Source organism: Parasteatoda tepidariorum, chromosome 8 (assembly GCF_043381705.1).
Source record: "Parasteatoda tepidariorum isolate YZ-2023 chromosome 8, CAS_Ptep_4.0, whole genome shotgun sequence".
Taxonomy (NCBI): domain Eukaryota; kingdom Metazoa; phylum Arthropoda; class Arachnida; order Araneae; family Theridiidae; genus Parasteatoda; species Parasteatoda tepidariorum.
The window spans coordinates 42,344,236-42,364,490 of NC_092211.1; the positions used below are offsets into that span (position 1 = coordinate 42,344,236).

General features: G+C 26.4%; 1 protein-coding gene across 1 annotated transcript; it reads right to left on the bottom strand.

The window, feature by feature from the left end:
- Positions 1 to 1,807: 1,807 nt before the first annotated feature.
- Positions 1,808 to 20,206, bottom strand: LOC107447392 (MOB kinase activator-like 3). Its single transcript, XM_016062302.3, has 7 exons — positions 20,017 to 20,206; positions 17,723 to 17,873; positions 13,973 to 14,066; positions 12,620 to 12,753; positions 11,872 to 11,987; positions 10,625 to 10,711; positions 1,808 to 8,303 (listed from the first exon to the last, which is right to left on the bottom strand). The coding sequence occupies exons 1-7, from the start codon at positions 20,050 to 20,052 to the stop codon at positions 8,229 to 8,231; spliced, it is 693 nt and encodes a 230-aa protein (XP_015917788.1). The 5' UTR covers positions 20,053 to 20,206; the 3' UTR covers positions 1,808 to 8,228.
- Positions 20,207 to 20,255: the final 49 nt, after the last annotated feature.

Genomic DNA, 20,255 nt, shown 5'->3' on the forward strand with positions numbered 1-20,255 from the left:
AAAATAAAAAAATTCAAAATAAAAAATAATATTTTTAAAAATCACGTTTTTGTAGTGGAGAATAATAATTAAAAAAAATTGAAAAGCGAAAAACGTGGGGCGCATGAAATACATAACAGTACATATACACATTTTCTTACTCATACACATGCACAGCCACATATACATCCACATACATATGCATGTACTCAAACATATTCCACATCCACATTCAGATACAATTACAGATATACATACACATATTCTCATGAGCACACATAATGTTACTGTTATGTATTTCATGCGCCCCACGTTTTTCGTTTTTCAATTTTTTTTTAATTATTATTCTCCACTACAAAAACGTGGTTTTTAAAAATATTATTTTTTATTTTTTAACTTAAAGTCGCCAATTATAGCAATAAAAAGCGTAATTTGAGTTTTTTTTTCGTTTTTTTTTAATAACGAAAGCCTATGTTATACGTAATCTATACTAGATGTCAGATTCTCAAAGAAAAAGTTCATTATTATAAATCTTCAATATTACTTACTTGTGAGAATTAAAATTAATTTTTTCTCGCGTTCTTTACTAATTTAACATTTATAATTTCGAAGAAAAAAATTTAAAAAAGCCCAAAACATTCAATAACTTTTTAAAAAATGCATTGTTACTTTTTAACAGGGAATAAAAAAAATAATAGTTTTTAAATTTAAGTATAAAAATAAGCTTTAATGAAAATCTTTACCAAAATTATTTACCTCCAGTACATTTAGTCAATTTATTTCGCAATAAGAGCTCTTTGCATGATTTTATCTTACATTTGTAAATCTTAAGTAAGGAAGAATAAATTTTCAATTGTTATCGTATTTATACTTCGGCAACAATACCTCTAATACTTCACATTGTTTAAAAGAAAAAAATCATGTTACTTTATCTTAATGAGGTAAAAAAAAAGTATCTTTAACAATTATTAGATACTTTTTAATTATTAAAATACTATTATTGGTCCGAAAAAAAGGTATACTTTGTGATAAGTCGACTAAAACAAAAAACAATGAGAATAACACATAAAAAAGAACAGAAATTGTCATACTTCAGTTTCGGTTCCATAAACGAGAGCGTTCCACAGTGTCTTAACACCAAATGAGTTTTCATTTTTTGTATAAACACTGAAGATTTCTGTTCATAAAATCTAAACTATAGTATGCCCATTTCTGTAATTTTTCGGTGTTTCATTTATTGCCGATGTTTTTTGCTTTAGTCTATGATTGTTGGGCACCAGCAAAGTAACAAATTAATAGTCCGAGTTGATTTTTCTCTGTTGTTTTATAACTCATGAACGACATTGAATGGTAGAGGTTTAAACTGATATAGATTTGAACTAAAAAAATACTTTAGTGCTTAATCAATATCATTTAGATATTTACTATTTATTAAAACTGCACTAATCACCATAATATCTACCAGTAGTGCCTATTACCAAAGTTAATGCCCACCAATTTAATTTCAACTATGGTGCCTATTACCATAGTTGAAATTAAAACAAAGTTAATTAAGCATCATCGGCATAACAGTTTACGAATATGTACCATAATTTCTCCATTATTTTTGCTTTTTAGTACCAATTATCAAAATTAATTTAGCATCAATAATAGCATGGAGGTTGTTCTAATTTCTCTAAACAAAGTTTTCAGGGTATAACTTATTTTTTAAAAATTTCAATTACCTTTGATTTTAAATCCTTATTAATTATGAGTCCTATTAAATTTTATTGTGTTTTTGCAATTATTACATTCATCAGTTTTAGTTCTCAAAGATAAGAAACAAAAATAATCAATAATTTTTTTATTGACAACAATGCAGAAGATAATTTAACAATCCAAAGAAGCTAAAGTTTAAATTCAATGCAAAATAAGCCTAATTAGGCAAGTAATTAGGCATTGCATAAAGCAAAAATTTAAAGGCAATAATTTTAATTCATAACTATTTCAACATTAAAATAGTATAAAATATTTGATTTAAAAACTAACACTTATTAAAATAATCTTTCTATACATGTCAGGAATTGATCATAAACATCACAGAATTCAATATTAACACTTCTCAAAATAGATAATATACCTTAACTTCAGCAAAAATCTCTCGTAGAAAAAATTTAATAAGAAACATTCAATAACAGAATTGCAGCAATGTCACATTTCATAAACAATGAGTATGCATAGAAGTAAATATTTAACGATTGCATAGATATTGTAACAGTTAACACTAAACATATGTGAAATTCTCACAACATGTACCATCTCTGTAGAACAACAGCCACTGATCAGAAGTCTATTCCTTTTGTGCATAACAAATATATTGTATTATTATATGTGCTTAATCCGCCTTAAAATTGTAAAAATGCTAACAATTGCATAGATATCATAACAGTTAACACTAAACATAGGAGCCATTCTCATAACACATACAATTTCTGTAGAAAAACAGCCATTGATCTGAAGTCTGTACCTTTAGTGATGAACCAATATATTGTATCATTATACGTGCTTAATCAGCCTAAGCACTAAAATTTAATTCTAAAGTGTAAAAATTTTAGCAATTGCATAGCTATTGTAGCCAGAGCCGGATTATACCTTTCGTAGGCCCTAGGCACAGAGCCGGATTATACCTTTCGTGGGCCCCAGGCATAGCCGTTTTTGGGCCCTCCACTCCTTTCCCCACTCCTCTCCTCTTTTCAAAATATATGCTAAAATTTTCTTGCATATTTTTTTTACATTTTTATTAATATGGATTTTAATTTACAAATTTGTTTATCGAACTTTATCTGCAATACCGACATACTGCCGATATTGTAGTCGATATCGATAATACCATTATGATTAGTTGATCGATAACTATGTTAAAGATAAACTAGTGAATACTTTTCCTAACGTTCATATTGCATTAAGAATATATTTGTCGATTCTTGGATCAAATGCAGAAGGAGAAAGATCTTTCTCCAGGTTAAAATTGATAAAAATTATTTGCGTTCAACAATGAATCAAGATCATTTGGCATCGCTCGCACTTATGTCTATTGAATACGACATTTTGCGTAGTTTGGAATTCGACAGCATAATACAAGATTTCGTTGAATCCAAAAATCGCAAAAAAGTAATATATTAGAACATAAGATTCTGCAAAATAATTTATTACCGAAAAATATTATATTTTTTTTTGTATCTTCATAATTTTGTGCAAAATACACTTGTTGTTTTTAAAGCTAAATTATTTTTGTCAACAAATTTTTTTCTCCCAAGTTTTTAGTAGGCCCCTGAATTTCGTAGGCCCTAGGCACGTGCCTATAGGTTAATCCGGCCCTGATTGTAGCACTTAAACTAAACATACCAGACCAGATACTCCCACAAAATGAACAAAAACGGTCATCAATCTGAAGTCTGTATATATGTAAAATATATTGCATTATATATATTGCCTGGTTTAATCAGCCTAACAACTAGTATATATATATAATACATATACATACTAGTATATATATATATATATAATACATATACATACTAGTATATATAAATGTTTCTGATATTTTGCTAAAAACAGTAGAAATAGAATAAAAGTTTAAAATAAAAATTTTAGAACAGTAAATGTACTATTATAAACATGTATTGAAACTTATAATTAATTACCAAGTTAACAATCAAATTCTTTTTCTCTGTAAATACATTACATTTTAGTCTGAAATCTTTCAAATACTAAAACTATATCAGTGTACTAGATCAGTAAATTTTATGATTATTTAAAAATCTTCCTATTTTTTCGAGAAAAGATTATAAAATTTAAGCAATTTAAATACTAGTAAGTAAGCATGTTTTTTTTTTAGATTTTTGACCCCTTTTCTAGCAACAGTAAGCTAATCACATCCCAACTACTATGCTATAACTAATATCAGATTTAAAAAAGTTTTTTTTAAAAAAAAAACCCTCATTTATCACTAAAACACATTATTCATTTTACTTAATACTTTTTTACTTTAAATCATATGACATAATTTTAATTGGATTTTTAAATATTTTGATAAATAAGTACAATATATAAGCTATACAACTAAAGTGATATCATTACATAATATTAACAAGAAATGGCTCTTAAAGTACTTTAAATAACTGTACTAAATGTATAAAAGTTCTTTATAAAATATCAATAAAAATACTCATATTTTGAAATTATGCATCCTGAATAATAAGATGCCATAAATTCATAATTATTACCAATCTTGTAATATTTTTTACACATAATTTACACTCATACAAATATGAAGTGACTAAAGAATAAAAATGATAATAAAAACCCTTTCATAGTCACAAAATTTGTAATCAAATACATTTATTTGTATACAAATTCATTTGAATACAAATTTATGATTTATAAATACATTTAATTATCTTTTTGCTTTGTTTATTATGAACATGTATAGTTATCTTTTTTTAACAATGCTATTAAATGTAAAAAAAATTTCAAAGTAGTAAAATTTTGTTTACATTATTTTCCAATTGTAATTTTTTTTTTATAAACTTAAAAAAAACTATAACATTTTTGTAACAAATTTATTATATAATCTGATAAGCTAATTTTTAATAACAAAACATTTTCAGCCAAACATTTTAAAACAATAATAGGATGTGGGTTCAACTTTTGGGTTTAAATAATCATTTAAAATATTATCATAATAATATCAATTTTGTGAATGTCTTAAAAACAACATTACATAACATTCCCAAGCATCCTTTTATAATTTGCATACCTCAAAAACAAAAATAATAATAATTCTTAATGTAATGAAAGGATAAAAAAAAAAGTTCTTTTATATGGTAATAAATTACAATTCATTATAACTTATTTCAAATTTTTATGATAATACAAGCATTTTGATTTTTTTAAAAATTAAATTAACACTCTATAACTAAAAAATGGAGTATTGAAACACCACGTTTACACAACATGTCTTTTGCTTTTTAATTTATTTTGTTTTATTACATTATTTTATTCATTCAAAAACAAAATGTTTATACTCAGAATTATTTAGATATTACATTTCTCAAACTATATGCTAAAGTGAATTTTATAGCCTATCCAAAATCACATTGTACATAATAGTTCAATTTATATAACAACAATATCTGCTACAAAGAGTTTTTGAAGCTTTGTCATATGTTTAAGAACACTTAGTGAATTTAAATAAAGATAGCAAATTATTTTTTCTGACAATCGAATGGTGGCAATCAAAGACAGTTAAGAATTAAGTGAATTCTTGCCGATTCTTGTGAGTTTTAATGCCAAACGTCATGTTTTAGTAAATCTGTACTTTATAGTTAAAACAAAGGCTTTAGAAACCGAGATGAAATATTATGAGCACAAGCTATAATAATGTACGATTGCTTGTAAAAAAACATTAAAAAAATAAGCACTAACTACATGAAATACCTTGTAAACAATACAACAAATGCATAAAGAAAAAACTTATTAGGTTAAGTTGAAAGATTCTTCCATTTTGAAAGTATGCTTATAAAAAAATGCACAACTCCATGTAAATTACATGAAACTAATATCGTAATTTAAATCTTAATAACTACGAAGAAGGTCCCTCGTTCTCAGAAAAATATATCTCATTTGATTCAATAGTTAAGACATAAAAAATAACATAATTGCAACTTTAACCCTAGATGCCTAAATATTAGTCAGACTCCAGAATTTTGCCAATTTTCCAAAATCGAAATGCTACTCTAAGACTTTAACGTCTTCAAGATTGCAAACGTTAAATTTTATCCTAATTGCAACAAATCTTCTTAACTCTAGTTAACTAAAAATTCCTTATATAGACACCAGATTTCAGCCAGCTTTGCAAAATCAGGATGCTGGTCAAGTTTAAGAGTTTCAAAAATTACAAATATTATATATTATTGTTTTATATCACAAAAACATATTTACATCTTCCTAAGAGGACACTATACCACAGGAGAAACTTTTCATTGCAAATTCTTTTTCACCTCCATAAATAATTGAAAATTTAAAGTATAGAAAAATGAGTTCAAGCAAACCTAGAGTAAGAAATGAAGTTTCATATACTGAAAAGATATTTCCAAAATATCAAAACAGAAACAAATTATAAGAGGATAATTTAGGATTATACAATAGGAAAGTTCTCTTCCAATAATTTGCTTGAATTTTCATTTTTTGAATTTTTTTCAGCAATGGCTTTCAAGGTCTACTCTAGGTTTGTCTGAATTTGCTTTTTCTATACTTTAAATTAGTTATGGAGGTGAAACAGAATTTGTGATGAAAAGTTTCTCTCGTGGCATGGTGTCATCTTAATCCTAATTAAATAAACAATTGTCAAAAAAACTTGTTTTTTTTTGCCAGTTTAGAAACATTAATTAGCTTGGCATAAATAAAGGAAATATGTAAATAAGAACTATTTTTAGTCAAATGATTAATTACAGAGTAACACTGTTTTAAGCTCAGTTTTTTAGAGTTGAGAAACAGCACAGCAAAACCGATTTAATAATGTATTTAATTTGTAAAATTAAAAACCTCTGTTTAACTTCGATTAAAACAAGTTTTCAAAACATAACTTTTAATTATAAATTTCTAACAAAAATAAAATATGCTTTGCACTCTAGTTTAATTTTATATAAATTAAAAAGTCCTCTTTAAACCTGATAGCATGCTACAGGAAATACTAAAAGTTCTTCATTAAAGCTAAAAAAAAAAAAAAAAATGACAAAACAAAAATAACAAGTAGTTTTGAGTTTCCCTTAAAAATACTATAAAAATGCTTGAAACATTTAAAAATAGTCCAAATAAGCTATAAAAAATTAGTTTTAAGAAATTAAAATTGCCATAAGCAACTGTAATGTGCAATAAAAATTCTTATTCTTTACTTGAAAAACTCTTTCAATATACTCTATTTTAAAATTTATTTAACACACAATACAGAGATGCCAACTTACTCCAGATTGAGGGAAAATGTTTTCTTGTGGTAGAAAAATGTATGTTCGAGTAAATTCAATTTATCGGGTTTTTGCCCACCACTATTTCTAAATAATTCAAAGCTTTATATGAAATGCCACTTGGTTGCAGTTATTTCATGTAGAGCCTTGAAAAAAAAAATCTTAAAATTAAGTAAAAATCTGCAAATTTTGGTTTATAGTGACTAAATTTTTTTAAAAATACTTTGTAGAATCCGGAGCAGTTAGTATTTCTGATAGTGAATGAGTGCTGGCTCGATTTTAGGAGTCCAGGTCTTAAGAAATGCATAGAATACGTCTGAAATACATAGAATTACTTTTTAGTCCAAAATATATGTTAAATAAAGACCAAATTTTGGTGACTCCCTACTCGGTCTTTGATGTTTAGACATGAAAATTAATCATTAGAACATTTTATCAGTAACTTATAAAACAGACTGCAAATGAGAAAAACCTTGAATCATATGTAAAAGAGAAATGCAAAAGCATAGTAAGCAATAACAAACTTCCAAGTTTTTTATCGCCTGCAAGATTCCCAATCAGAAACCCTCTTAGAAAACCCTTACCTTTAAGAATTTATTTTCATTTTGCTCTGCTTCATCTACTGCATTTTTATGTAAAAATACCTTAGTAAAGTAGTAAAAAAGTTTAGTAGAATGTAGTAAAAAAGTTTATGAAAATTTTATCATGAGTTCAAGCCCATCTCACCTCTAATCTCACACAATAGACTTAAGCACTATATCATTACAGGAATGTGTATTTATGTGATTAATTTCCAACTAAATATGAGATTCCTTAAAAAAAAAGCTACCATAAGATTACAACAAAAGCTCTTACAGCTACTTAATAGGAAACATAGTAACCGAAGTAAAATAAAACAACATTTTTATAAACTGCCAAATTTCAAACTAGCTATATGGTAATAACTAACAGAAATTTTACATATTTCATTCAATATGTATATACAGCATTTTAATAAATAAGCGCTAACAAAAAAAAAAAAAAAAAAAAAAAAAAAAAAAAAAAAAAAAAAAAAAAAAACATTAAGGAATCTGACTACTACTTTCAAATGAAACAATAAAATAACAACATGCATAATGTGAATTAATGTGGTATTTGAGCTCAATCCTACTCACATCTAAAAACTATGAAGTATCTTAATGAAATTATAACAACTTAATAAATGAAATATGAGTGAGCAAATAAATATAAATAACATGTCAGTCTTCATCTATATGACCTTCTACCCTCTTGATATAGTCTGGTTGTGCTATCCTCACAGATTCTTCTCGTCATTTCAACCTGAAATGTAACAAAAATGTATAAGAAAAAGAAAAATGTTGTTAAATGTCATAAATATTATGTAATCAATCTTTAAAAAAAATGTAAAAAAAAAAAATTAACGTTAAGACTATTAAAAAAACATTTTTCTTTTATGAATCAGTAAATATGTTTAAAAATAAATATTTCTACATTAACAGATGAAATTTAAAAATTCAGTCATTAATCCCAAGGACCTAAATTCAAAGATATTACTAGTCTGTAGACATTTTTAATGGTTAATTTACAAGCTTATACAGTAGGGAACCGATTATCTGGAACGATCGGGACCATTGTTATTCCGGATTACTGATTTTTCCGGTTTTCTGAATTGCTACAAAGAGCCGTTTTTTTTTATTGTTAAACCCACCGAAATGAAAAAAATATTTGGAAATAATCTTAAATAGAAGAAAAAAAGATGAAGTAATACACTAATGATTATTTTCAAAATGATGGTAAGGTAAACTTCTTTCAAAAAAGAATGAAAAATCCTAAAACCTTATGAGGAAATTTTTTTTTTTTAAATGGCGGTAAAATGTATCAAATTTCGTTCCGGTTTTCTGGATAGCGGGTTCTGTACTGTATTAGATTTCTTAAAAAATTAAAATTAAATTAAATAAAAAATTACAATGTCAATGTTCGCAATTGGGATTAAATATGCTATTTTATAATAAAAACATACAAAATAAATAAAAATTAACCAAAATTAGAATACCATCACTTAATATTAATTGCTAGTTTGGGAGGCCATTAATAATTATTTTATGATAGTCCAAATTATAGTGGTCCAGGTCCACGGACTACTGTTATTCAAGCTCTGCTACAAAGGGGATGAGCAATTTAATGGTAATATACATGGAAGGATTCAGTTGATAGTAAGGAATAGTAAAGAAATGCTGTTACCATTAATTCCTTTTTTTAAAAATAAAAAAATCTAGTTATTATTTTTCTCTTATGCTAATTATTCTGCTTTAATCATTAATTCCCTTATTCCGTATGTATCTTTGGATATCAGAGTTGAAAAGATCATAATGGGTTTATCATTAGTGTGGTGTTTTGGAAATGAGAAATGCTTCATGATCAACTTAATATGTGCTGAGATACTTTAACAAATTTTAACTTCCCCAAGCAGCAATAGGGAAGGCATAGATTTGCAGTTGAATCACAAATAAACTTTAGCAATTACAAAACAAATGGTTTTCAAGCAAAAAAAAATTTAAATAAATACAACACAAATCGAAAAAAAAAAACTTTTTATTTTTTCTAACAAATGCTTGATTGACTAATCTTATCTTGGTGAATTTATAATTGGTACTACTGTAGGTTAAGTTGAAAATAAAATTTGAACTATACCTAATAGTTAACAATATAATCTTGATTATCCATAAAGGCTCAGTTAATACTACAGTTTTTCAACAGTTACAGTTTTTTTAGATTCTACAGCATGGGTGTGCAACCAATTTTAGGTAGTGGGCCACAAAAACTACATGATACAGTGTTGGAGGTCAATATTAATATAATTTTGTAATTAGGAAAATGAAGGGAGTATTTAGATTCTGTTTCATGAACGAGTTACCAATATATAATTAATCTTTTACTGCAGGTAATAAAAATAATGTAAATAAATTTGAACAAATGTACTAATTAGATTACAAAGCAAATTATGGCGAATTTATAGAAATACAAAGGGAAAAAAAGGTAACTTTAATTTATTTTTGTTCTGAAGGTTAACTAATATTTAGAAAACAAAATTTGTTAATAATACAGCAATAAATAAATGTGATGATTGGTAATAAAATTTTGAAATAATTTTTTTTTCTTCATTTATCTTATCAAATTCGATTTTTTCTCACTTTTTTTCAGTTTATTTGCACAAATTCTTAAGTAAATAAATTACATTTCATTTCAATGCATAAACTGAACTTCCATAATGAAAAAGTAATACTCTAATACTTAAGAGAAAGGCCGAACCAGATCAGTAACTTACTGTTACAAAGCAGGGTTTAAAAAAAAAATTTTTTTTCTTTTCCCATTATATTTTTATGAATCTATTAGAGAGTTCAAGGGACAAGTTAAAAGGCTTTGTGGGCCACTTATGGTACATGGGCCATAGGTTGTGCAATTCTGTTCTACAGTAACACAATACTACAGTAATGCAATAACCAATATATTTAATTGTGCTACACTTATGTAAATCAAACAGTTTTTCCTATTTTGCCTAGTAATTGTAATTTCTTAAGAAAAAAAATTTAAATCTGAGAGAAAAACTATATAAAAGAAATAGCAACAAAAATCAATTTTACCAATGGTTCAAGTTCTCTTTCACTGACAAGACAAAACTCTTTAACAAAGTAGTAAAATTGTTTGTAGCAGGTATTAACATGTGCTTCCTAAAAGTATGAATAAAAAAACAAACAAATTAATTAAAAATAAGAAAAAGGTAAGAATAAAAAAAAAAAAAAAAAGATTAAAAATAAATATAAAATAAGCACGAAGAAATATATTTTCACTTAAAATGTTACTTTTATATACATCACTAAACATTTTTTTATCAATTTCAAAGGTCTAATAATTGAAATTAAAGATATTAAATAATTCAGCAAATATAATTAAGTCTTTCTTATAAAACAACTTCCTATTATGATATACTTTGTGAGCATTCAATTTATAATAGTATCCTAGCTTTTTATAAATACTTTTATAACCAAAAATCTCAATTTAGCTATTATTATAATAATCTAAATGCTTCCACAACTTAATCAATAATTTCTGATTCCTCACTAAATATATTATAATATGCATTTTAAGTATGTACTTATTTGGCTAATGCTTACATTGTTTGTAAGCTGAACTTCTAGCACCCTTATAATCAACCAGTAGAAAGTACATTTCATGTTAAGCATCCTAATACAATTTGCAGAATCTTAAACAAGAATGTTAAATAATATGATAACTATGCAAATGCATGATATAACAGTCATATGCATGATTGGTACCAATAAACTGAAAATTTTTTGCCCACTCTAAAATACAGTCTTTAATATGCATACTTTCACCTAGCTTAATTAATTTTTTTAAATTTCTTATTATTTTCTAATTTTTTTTTTTTTACAGCTGTAACAATTTCTAGAGTCAACCATGTATAGAAAAGGAATATACTAGTTTACCTTTATGAAAAACATGATTTTAAACCAGTTTTAAATTTTTATTTTACACGGAGAATATCAAGTAAATACTCGCTAACATGAACACACACTACCCAGCCACAACCCGTTTTTCAGGGCTCTATCTTTTAACGTCCATGACAGGAATGCTGCATAATTTTAATACCAGCCAAATGACATGGCCAGTGACAGCCCCTCTTTCCAAACTTACAACAATCAACAAGAGGACTTACAGTTGTGACAGAATGGTGTCAGAGATTTCTTTATCATTGACCATGCCATACTCATTAACATGAGCTTGTGAACATAAATATCTTTCAACCCATCTTTAAAAAGAAATGTAAGCAAAATTTACAACAAAAGAAATAATAACTGATAATACTTACAGCTCTGATAGCTACTATTCTATCAAAATGATGAATGTAAACATGCACAAATACTCTAAATAAGCGAGTAAGTATCTTTTTACAAGTTGGAATGAAATTGCGAGGGAAAGGAATGTCTGTAATAAAAAAAGAAAAACAATCATTTTACTACAAAATTAAAACAAAAGAAAGATTTCAAATATATTATTGATATCTTTGAATAAAATTTAAGGCAAATTTATTTTTAAAAGTACATTATAGTAGTTTTGATCAAAATTGTCAACTAATAATGATGCAGGCATATATTTCAAAAAATATTTTATATTTAATCCCATAGAAGCAACAAAATGTAATAGTAATTAACTTTTGTAGAAAAGTGCAATGAAGAAGCATTTTTACACTTTTACCATTCCCCAAATCTAATTAATAGGTTTTATAAAATAGAAAGATGTTATGATACCAAAATGCAAAGATTCAGATGATAAATATGCTAACAGTTAGCAAAATTAAATACTTGGTAATTTTTTACTTTAGAGCCTTTCTTTAGATTTTTACAATTAAATTAAATCACTGCAACTATAATATGCAAATTAATTTTCTTTCAATGATCTCAAACTTTATTCTTTTTCAGCTTTGAAATTAACAAAGCAAGAAACGATTTAATAATTGACTTGAACAATTTTATTTTAGATTGAATTCTGCTTTAGTATATTAAAATAATGAAAAAACAAAAAAGTTTGATCAGAAATAAAGTAAACGAAACACATACCGACTGTCACAGGAAAAATTCCATCATTATTAATCTGCTTCTCGATCCAATCCATAAGCAAAGATATATAATTATGTGCTGGTAGACGTGTAGGCTTTTTGTATTGTTCACCATCTGCCCATAAATACTCAAATCTGCAAATCAATATTTACAAATATTTAACTAGCAGTAAGAAATCACTTTTCATGGGGACATTCAAAAGTAATCTATATCAGGGAGCATAGCCAAATCTTCCAACAAAAAATAAGCACCTTTTAAGCATTCAAAAAATATTAAGCACTAAACACATTAGAAAATGTAAATGCAAAATAATTTTCAAAGACTTTACTTGATCACGAAAAAATAACTAGTTTCTGACAAAAAACTCTTTTCTTGATTTAGCTATCATAAAATGATCAAGCTATTATAAATAAAATTCATTTACTTGTTGAAGTAAAGTATACAGAATAAATAAAAATTACCAAACCAATGTTGGTGCACAACATCAACTTAAAACAATAAATCATTATTGAATTGTACTTAATAATAAAAGACAGACTTATACAACTAAATAAAAAAAAATTTTTTTGTCAGAACACATAAGACATTCCATAGTACAATTATACTGATGATACAAAAATAATATTAAATGCTATTTTTCTTTTTTTCTTATTTACCTTTATTAAAAACTAATGCAAATCTCTCCAAAACTTCATAGTTCTACTGTGAATGTTTGAAAACTTGAAATATTTGCAGAATAAATGAAATTTATTAAATTGATAAATTCTACAGAGAACAGTGAATTGATAAATTCTACAGTTCTTAAACAATGAAATATTATTGAATTTCAATCAACAATAAAAGATTAACTTTTATAAATAGGAAAAGAAATTTTATAGCTTGGAAATAAATTGAAATAAAAATACATTAATACTCCTTAGCTATTTTTGTGTCTATTATTTATAAATGCTGTATTAATAAAATTATAAATGCTGCATTAAAATGCTGTATTTTAGTATATTACACAGCTGCCAACATTATTGAAAAAAAGAAGTATTAAAATAATGTTATTGATGCCAATGAATTTTACTTTTAAGTAATATGTTCAATCAAAAACTAAATTTCTTTATTAAGAAGGTCATTCATTGTCTCCAATTAATTATATAGCCAAAAAATTATAATTCTTCATGAAAGTCAAATTCATTATCCCCAATAACAAAATTATAATCCAATAATAATAAAAGTTTAATATGTTTTTTTTAAAAAAAACTAGATTAATAAAAAAAATATATAAAACACTATTTAGTTCTAAAAAGGTTATTATTATACATAAATATGTGCTTGGCTAATTATTTTTCGAAAAAGAAAAATTACCTTGGTCCCCCGGACATAGTTGGACAGCTTTCTTCTGTGCATGATTCAATCACAGTGCCATATATTAAATTAATTCTGTTGAAAAAGTCAACCACTGAAAAAGAAGAAATAATAACATAAACACTAGTCATAAAATCAAAATTGGGTTGGCTGTTTAACCATGGTTATGAGATAAAATAAAAATCTTTAAATAAGAATTTTCTCTAATATTTCCTTTAAATAATATAAAAAATTTTGTTTTTCTAACTTTTAATACTAATGGTAGTCTAAAAAATTTTTTTCTCTATGTATTATTTATAAGTATTGCATTGGTAGAAGATAAGCAATTATCTAAAAAGGAAATAAATAGCAGTACAGATATTACTTCAAATAAACAATATGATTAAAAATGTATAGAAAAATTGATAAGCTGTTAGACACTAATACAGGATGGTTTTATTATCGTTACTGCAGGCTTCATAGTAAAAACAAGAAAAAATCAAAACATTTAAAAATAAATTAAAAAAATAAAAAAATCAGGAAATTTTTTGGAACAGTATACAAATACAATACTACTTGTAAAAAACTGCAAACTAAAAAAAGCCTTATTTGCCCTACTTAAGAGCAAAAAAAAAAAAAAAAAAAAAAAAAAAAGGGAAATTTGATCTTAAAAGAATAATCTATTATATATAATTCTCTTACGTGGCTCCCAAATTTTGGCTGTATTTCTTTTCCGTCGATGGCAACGTTTGCTTTGTTTTGAAAACACCAAAGCATTCTGCTTCAATAAGCAGAGAGCTCGTCTTAGCATTCTGCCTCGATAAGCAGAGAGCACTTAACTATACTCAATACTCAACTCATTCTGCCTTTTAATGATGTGTTTCTGATCTAATATATATAATTCTCTTACGTGGCTCCCAAATTTTGGCTGAAGTACTTTGTACAACTAAATAAGATTCTTTTCACAACAGTTAAATATTTACTTTATTTTCTTCATTCATAGAGAAAACAGTCGGCAAAGAATTCTGTTAGGTTAAAAAACATTTCGCTAAAAAAATAACGAATTCTAAAAGAAATAAAAATAAACAACTTAAAAAATAAAAATGCTGTTGCCAGCCATAGAATTTTTTGAAAGTTAACTTAGCAACATAAATCAAAATGACATAGAAGCGCAACTAGATCAAAATTATGATACCTGAGCGCTTGACGTAACAAATCCTTCAATTCTAAAAGTGTTGTATCGCCAAATGCCCAAATTAACAATTGTGTTCTTAAAGAAATTCTATAAAAAGTTTTAAATAAACAACCTACTTCTACAACTGCTTCTTGAAGAACTTGGCTCATTGATTAAAAATATTGTTTTAATTTTACAGTACTAACTTTACTTCTACTTTCATTATTGCTATGACCCTCTTTCATTACATTTTACAACTTCATGCTAAATTTGAGGACTTTAAGTTGTTTTGTGGTTGAATACTAACATTTAGAAATGTGTACATAAAAAAAAATAATATTTAGAGGTTAAGAGTTGCCTCAGAAAAATTTGAATTATTGACATTGAACTTAACAATGGAAACAATCATTTTTGTGAAAAATTGAATTGTATTGTTGACATCAAAACTAAAAATATTGTGTTTCAACTTAACAATACTAAATTAATTTATACTTTAGAATTGCCTCGGCAAAATTTGAATTGTTAGCAGTGACTTAAACAAAAAGTTTTATTTGAACTGACAAATACTATATTAAAATTTTAACTTTTTCTATGACTATACTCATTTTACTACTCTTTTCTTTGTTTTTTACACATTTTATTTTTTTGTGATAAAATAAAAAACTTATAGTTGTTCTGCTTCTGAACACTGATGAAAATCCAAAATGATGGGCTTCATCAACAATAAAAAATATATACATTTATTTTACAAATTCCATATTATTGAGGTGGCGCCCTTCAGAGAATTAAAAAGTACAAAATTATCTTCATCAAAGCCGATGCTTTACATCCGGCGTTCAGTGGCAGACTACTATTTCATATTGTTTTACAACACATGGCTTTAGCCCTCTGGTGGGAAAAACTTTTAAACAAAACTTACAACAGTTACTTTTCTCAACAAGTGAAATTTAGAATAGTGTGATTAAGAAAGATATGTGAACTGTTTGCAATTTCAAATTAATATTGAAATGTACAGGTTTAGAATTTTCTACAGTGAAAAGTTTTCGGAACTTCAGTATTAAAAAAAGTATACAAAAACTAGACGTTAAGAACATATCCAATGAGCGAGCAAAGCGAGCATTAGATTGTGAAGCAATCCGAAATGAACTGTGAAAGCAGTTCCGGGGGTTGGTGAGCACCAGCGAGCAGGGGGCGAAGCCTCCTAGTATAATATTCTATTTTTAGAAGAGAAAATTAATTTGCTTAGAAGAGAAAATTTTAACTTCAGGAATAATGTTATCAATATTGAACAAGTTTAATAGTTTCAAATCAATGCATGGAAAAAATTTATAGTACAGTTGCATTAAAAGATAACGATAATCAAATAGTTAATGGTCTCTCATAACTATATGCAATTAAGTCTAAGATTTTATGACTCAAATAATTTTAACATAGAGTTTCAATTACGTTAAAATAGAAACACACCACACATTTTTGAACATTTTGATTCATACTTCACATTTCTGAACAAAAGTAATCTTAATGGATCCCTCAATTCATCAATTAAAATTTCTAACCTACGATTATTGTAATGTTGATAGGAATCTATCATTTCTAAAATCAATCGAAAGACGCAAATCTATAATTGCGTAACTTAAAAAGCCTAGATCATAATATTTATTTAAGAATTTACTTAAAATAATAAATAAGCTTATGACCCTTAAATTCCTCTCCATGAAAATGTGATAATAAAAAAATTATTAATAGTTTTTTCTGGTAGAATGATTGAATTCCTAAAAATATTTAAACAATGAATCAAGTCGGTAAGGCTATATGACTGAACCATATATGTAATTAGTAGACGGTCTCTAAATTTGAACTATCAAATTTCACAATTTCTAGTAGTATTAATATTTAAAATAAAAGTATGTTGGATCAAACATATAAAATTTTAATTCTTCAAAGCCATTTTTTTTTAACAAATTGCAATTGTATTCTTAGACTTACATAAAAAACATGAATACAAGGACAGTTAAAAATTAGGACTAATAAGAACAAAATATTTTTCATCAAGAAAACCCTGTTTATTGGCACTTTCCCAAAAATTCTATAAGCAAAATCAGTATCTTTATCAAAACATACTAAAAACAAACATTTGAATTTTTTCGTAAAGAACATACACAAAAATTGTATTTTCAAAATTTTTCATTTAATAATTAATACCTGCAGTAAAAGTATTTTGATACACTAATTATAATTTATTTTCAAATTTTGCCTACTTTAAAAAGTACTAATACTAAATAATAGTACTATTGCTTGTTGTCCTTTTGAAACTAAATACAATGTCAACTTGATATTTTTAATAATAAACAAATGATATTTCGCAAGATAAACGAAGGAGAGGACATGTTGAGGACATGTTTTTTTAAATATATAATAGGTTGTGGGGGGCGGAGTTATCGACCATGCCAACCTTCATCTATCACGAGGTACCTTTTGATAGATGAAGGTTGGCATGGTCATAAAATTTTTCACCAAAATAAGTCTATGTAAACAAGAAATAGTACAAAATTTTGTAAATCTTCACAATTAAAACATAAAGTGCGCCATTACTGTACCATGAACAGCAAGCCAATCATTTAAATTTTCTCCAGGAGGTAGTTTAACAGCTTCTTGAAGGTTTTCTGCTGAAACTAAAGTAGCTTGGGCTCTTTTATGAAGGGAATAACGCAAAGTTCCTTGCTGAAACTTCTTTTTTGGACGAAAAGTCTGGAACATATTATATATTAATACAAATATTTTCAATGTTTAAAATTTGTAAATACAATTACAAATAAACTAAAATTTGTTGATTAAAAAATAAATTTAAACATAAATGAATGGGAGAATTGTGTAACACTGAGCCAGTGGAAGCACACTAAAATCATTGTAACTGCTATTATAAAGTGTTGAAAATGTTCTATTGTTTAAACTTTAAATAACAGAGAGAAACAATCCCTTCTTGGCCTCTTTTTATGTTAACAAACAATTAGAGAAGCAAACTAATAATTATAATGGAACATATTACATTGCACAGTAACGAGTATTATTTATTTTCTTGAAATTTTTTCAATGAAAATAAAATGATATGAAACATGCAGTAAAAAACTGAGAATTTCATTGGCAATTTTTCTCTTTGGAATTCAATTTTTGTGACAATTGAACAAATAATTCCTTATCTACATTTTTGAAATTTAGCTTTTCATAGAAACTCAGTTCACAAATGCTTCACTTTTTAAGTAAAACCTAAATGAAGTGTTTAATACATATTCAAGTACTATGTTGTTTTTTCTTACATCCAATCCTTTCATAATCTTAATTTTTGATGCAATGATAGCAAAACTTTAGAGGATATTTCTATGTCAGTATTTGTTCAAATCAGAAGAATTTTAAACTTCCAAATTTTTTTTTTAAAAATAAGGAAAAAAACTGTTGAATTTTTACTGAGGTATTCAAATTGATTCCATTTTGGATTTTTTATTTTTTTCACAGGCCACTTCCTGAAAGTCTCCAATTTTTGGCAATTATATCTATAAGGAAATCCTCCTCAACTTTGCGCTTTCCAAAATCTTCAAAAACATCTTAGATTAGGCAAAAAAAAAAAAAAAAAATGCATGACAGTTGATTGGTTCAGTTAATTAAACAATTCGAGTAATGAGCAACTGAATGAATGACACTCTATTGGAAACTTAAAAATAAAATATATTCTTGACAGCCTAGCATCTTGATTAATAATAAATTTTTCAATATGCAATAAATGATTATAATAAAATAGAATGATTACTAATTCTTAAAAGTATCTGACAAGATTTTTAAAATCTATCTATAATGTAAAACATAGATTTTTATACAGTTTGGGAACATTTCGTTTCAGTATCTGTGCCAAAATATTCGCATCGTTTTTTGATCTCAGGCAGTGGCCCATGAAGAACTAAATAAAACGTCACAGAAGGGAGAAAGGGACCAACTTAAAAGGTATAACTATTAGCCATCTCCGAGCAAACATCTACACAATTTTTTAAAATTACATCTACATAATTTTTTAAAAGTTTTTGCATGTTTAAAATTCCTTTGTTGCCTTGGCAATTACGGGTGGCATTAACAGGTACCACTACAGAAATAGTCCTTACAGTTTGATTAAAGAGGATGTTTTATCAAGATAGATTACAGTTTTACGACAACAACAGTTTTAAGATAATGTTGCTTTCATGATTAAAAACAAAGTGAACAATTGAAGCCCATGCTAATAACAATACGAAACATTTCACTCATATTAAGAAACAAAAAAAAAGGAATATCTTCGAATTATGATCTACGGGAAGAAAAACTTCAAGTTTTGGCACCTTTAGGAAGAAGCCCGTGAGAAGTTAAAAGAAAAAACAAAAACATCCCAGTAGGGGACCAACTCCAAGGGTATTACTCTTAGTCACTCCTAGGCAAACCTCTACATGTTTTATTTATTTATAAGATAGCAAGTTTAAAATATTTTTGGCACCGACAGATCACGATACGGAAATATCTCCAAGGAAATTGTAGTTCAATGCGCTATGTGATTGTTATCTATAGTTGTAGAGAAAGTAACATAAGTTTCATTCAGTTTCCAGTGCATAGAATAAACAAAAACTCTAGATGGTACACATGGAAAAAAAGTTAGGAACACCTCTCTTGCAATGATTTTTGTATATTTATTACAGCTATATATTTTAGTCCTTAACAAATTTAACTCGCAGAAAGAAAAAAAAAAGAAATCTTAACGGGAGTATGTAAAGCAAGTAAGGAAACACGATCACATGAGAGAATATTGTGTGCAGAACTTTAATGTAGTGTTTATGTATCTAAAACATAAAAAAGCAATAAAATTACTAATATTCACTTTATTTTTCCCGAAGAATTCTACAAAGCCAGCCATGATGATGAAACTTTGTACCTGATGATCAACAAGTTATGAGCGGTTTGTTTATGTCTCAATAACTAACTGTCAAAAATTTCTGATTCATATAATTTTTTTCGGTACACATTAATGGCTTAAAAATATAATCAATAGTATGAAAAAACTTATTTACTCTTCCGCTTGTCATGATTAGTTTGTTTATGCATACTTTAAGTTTCAAA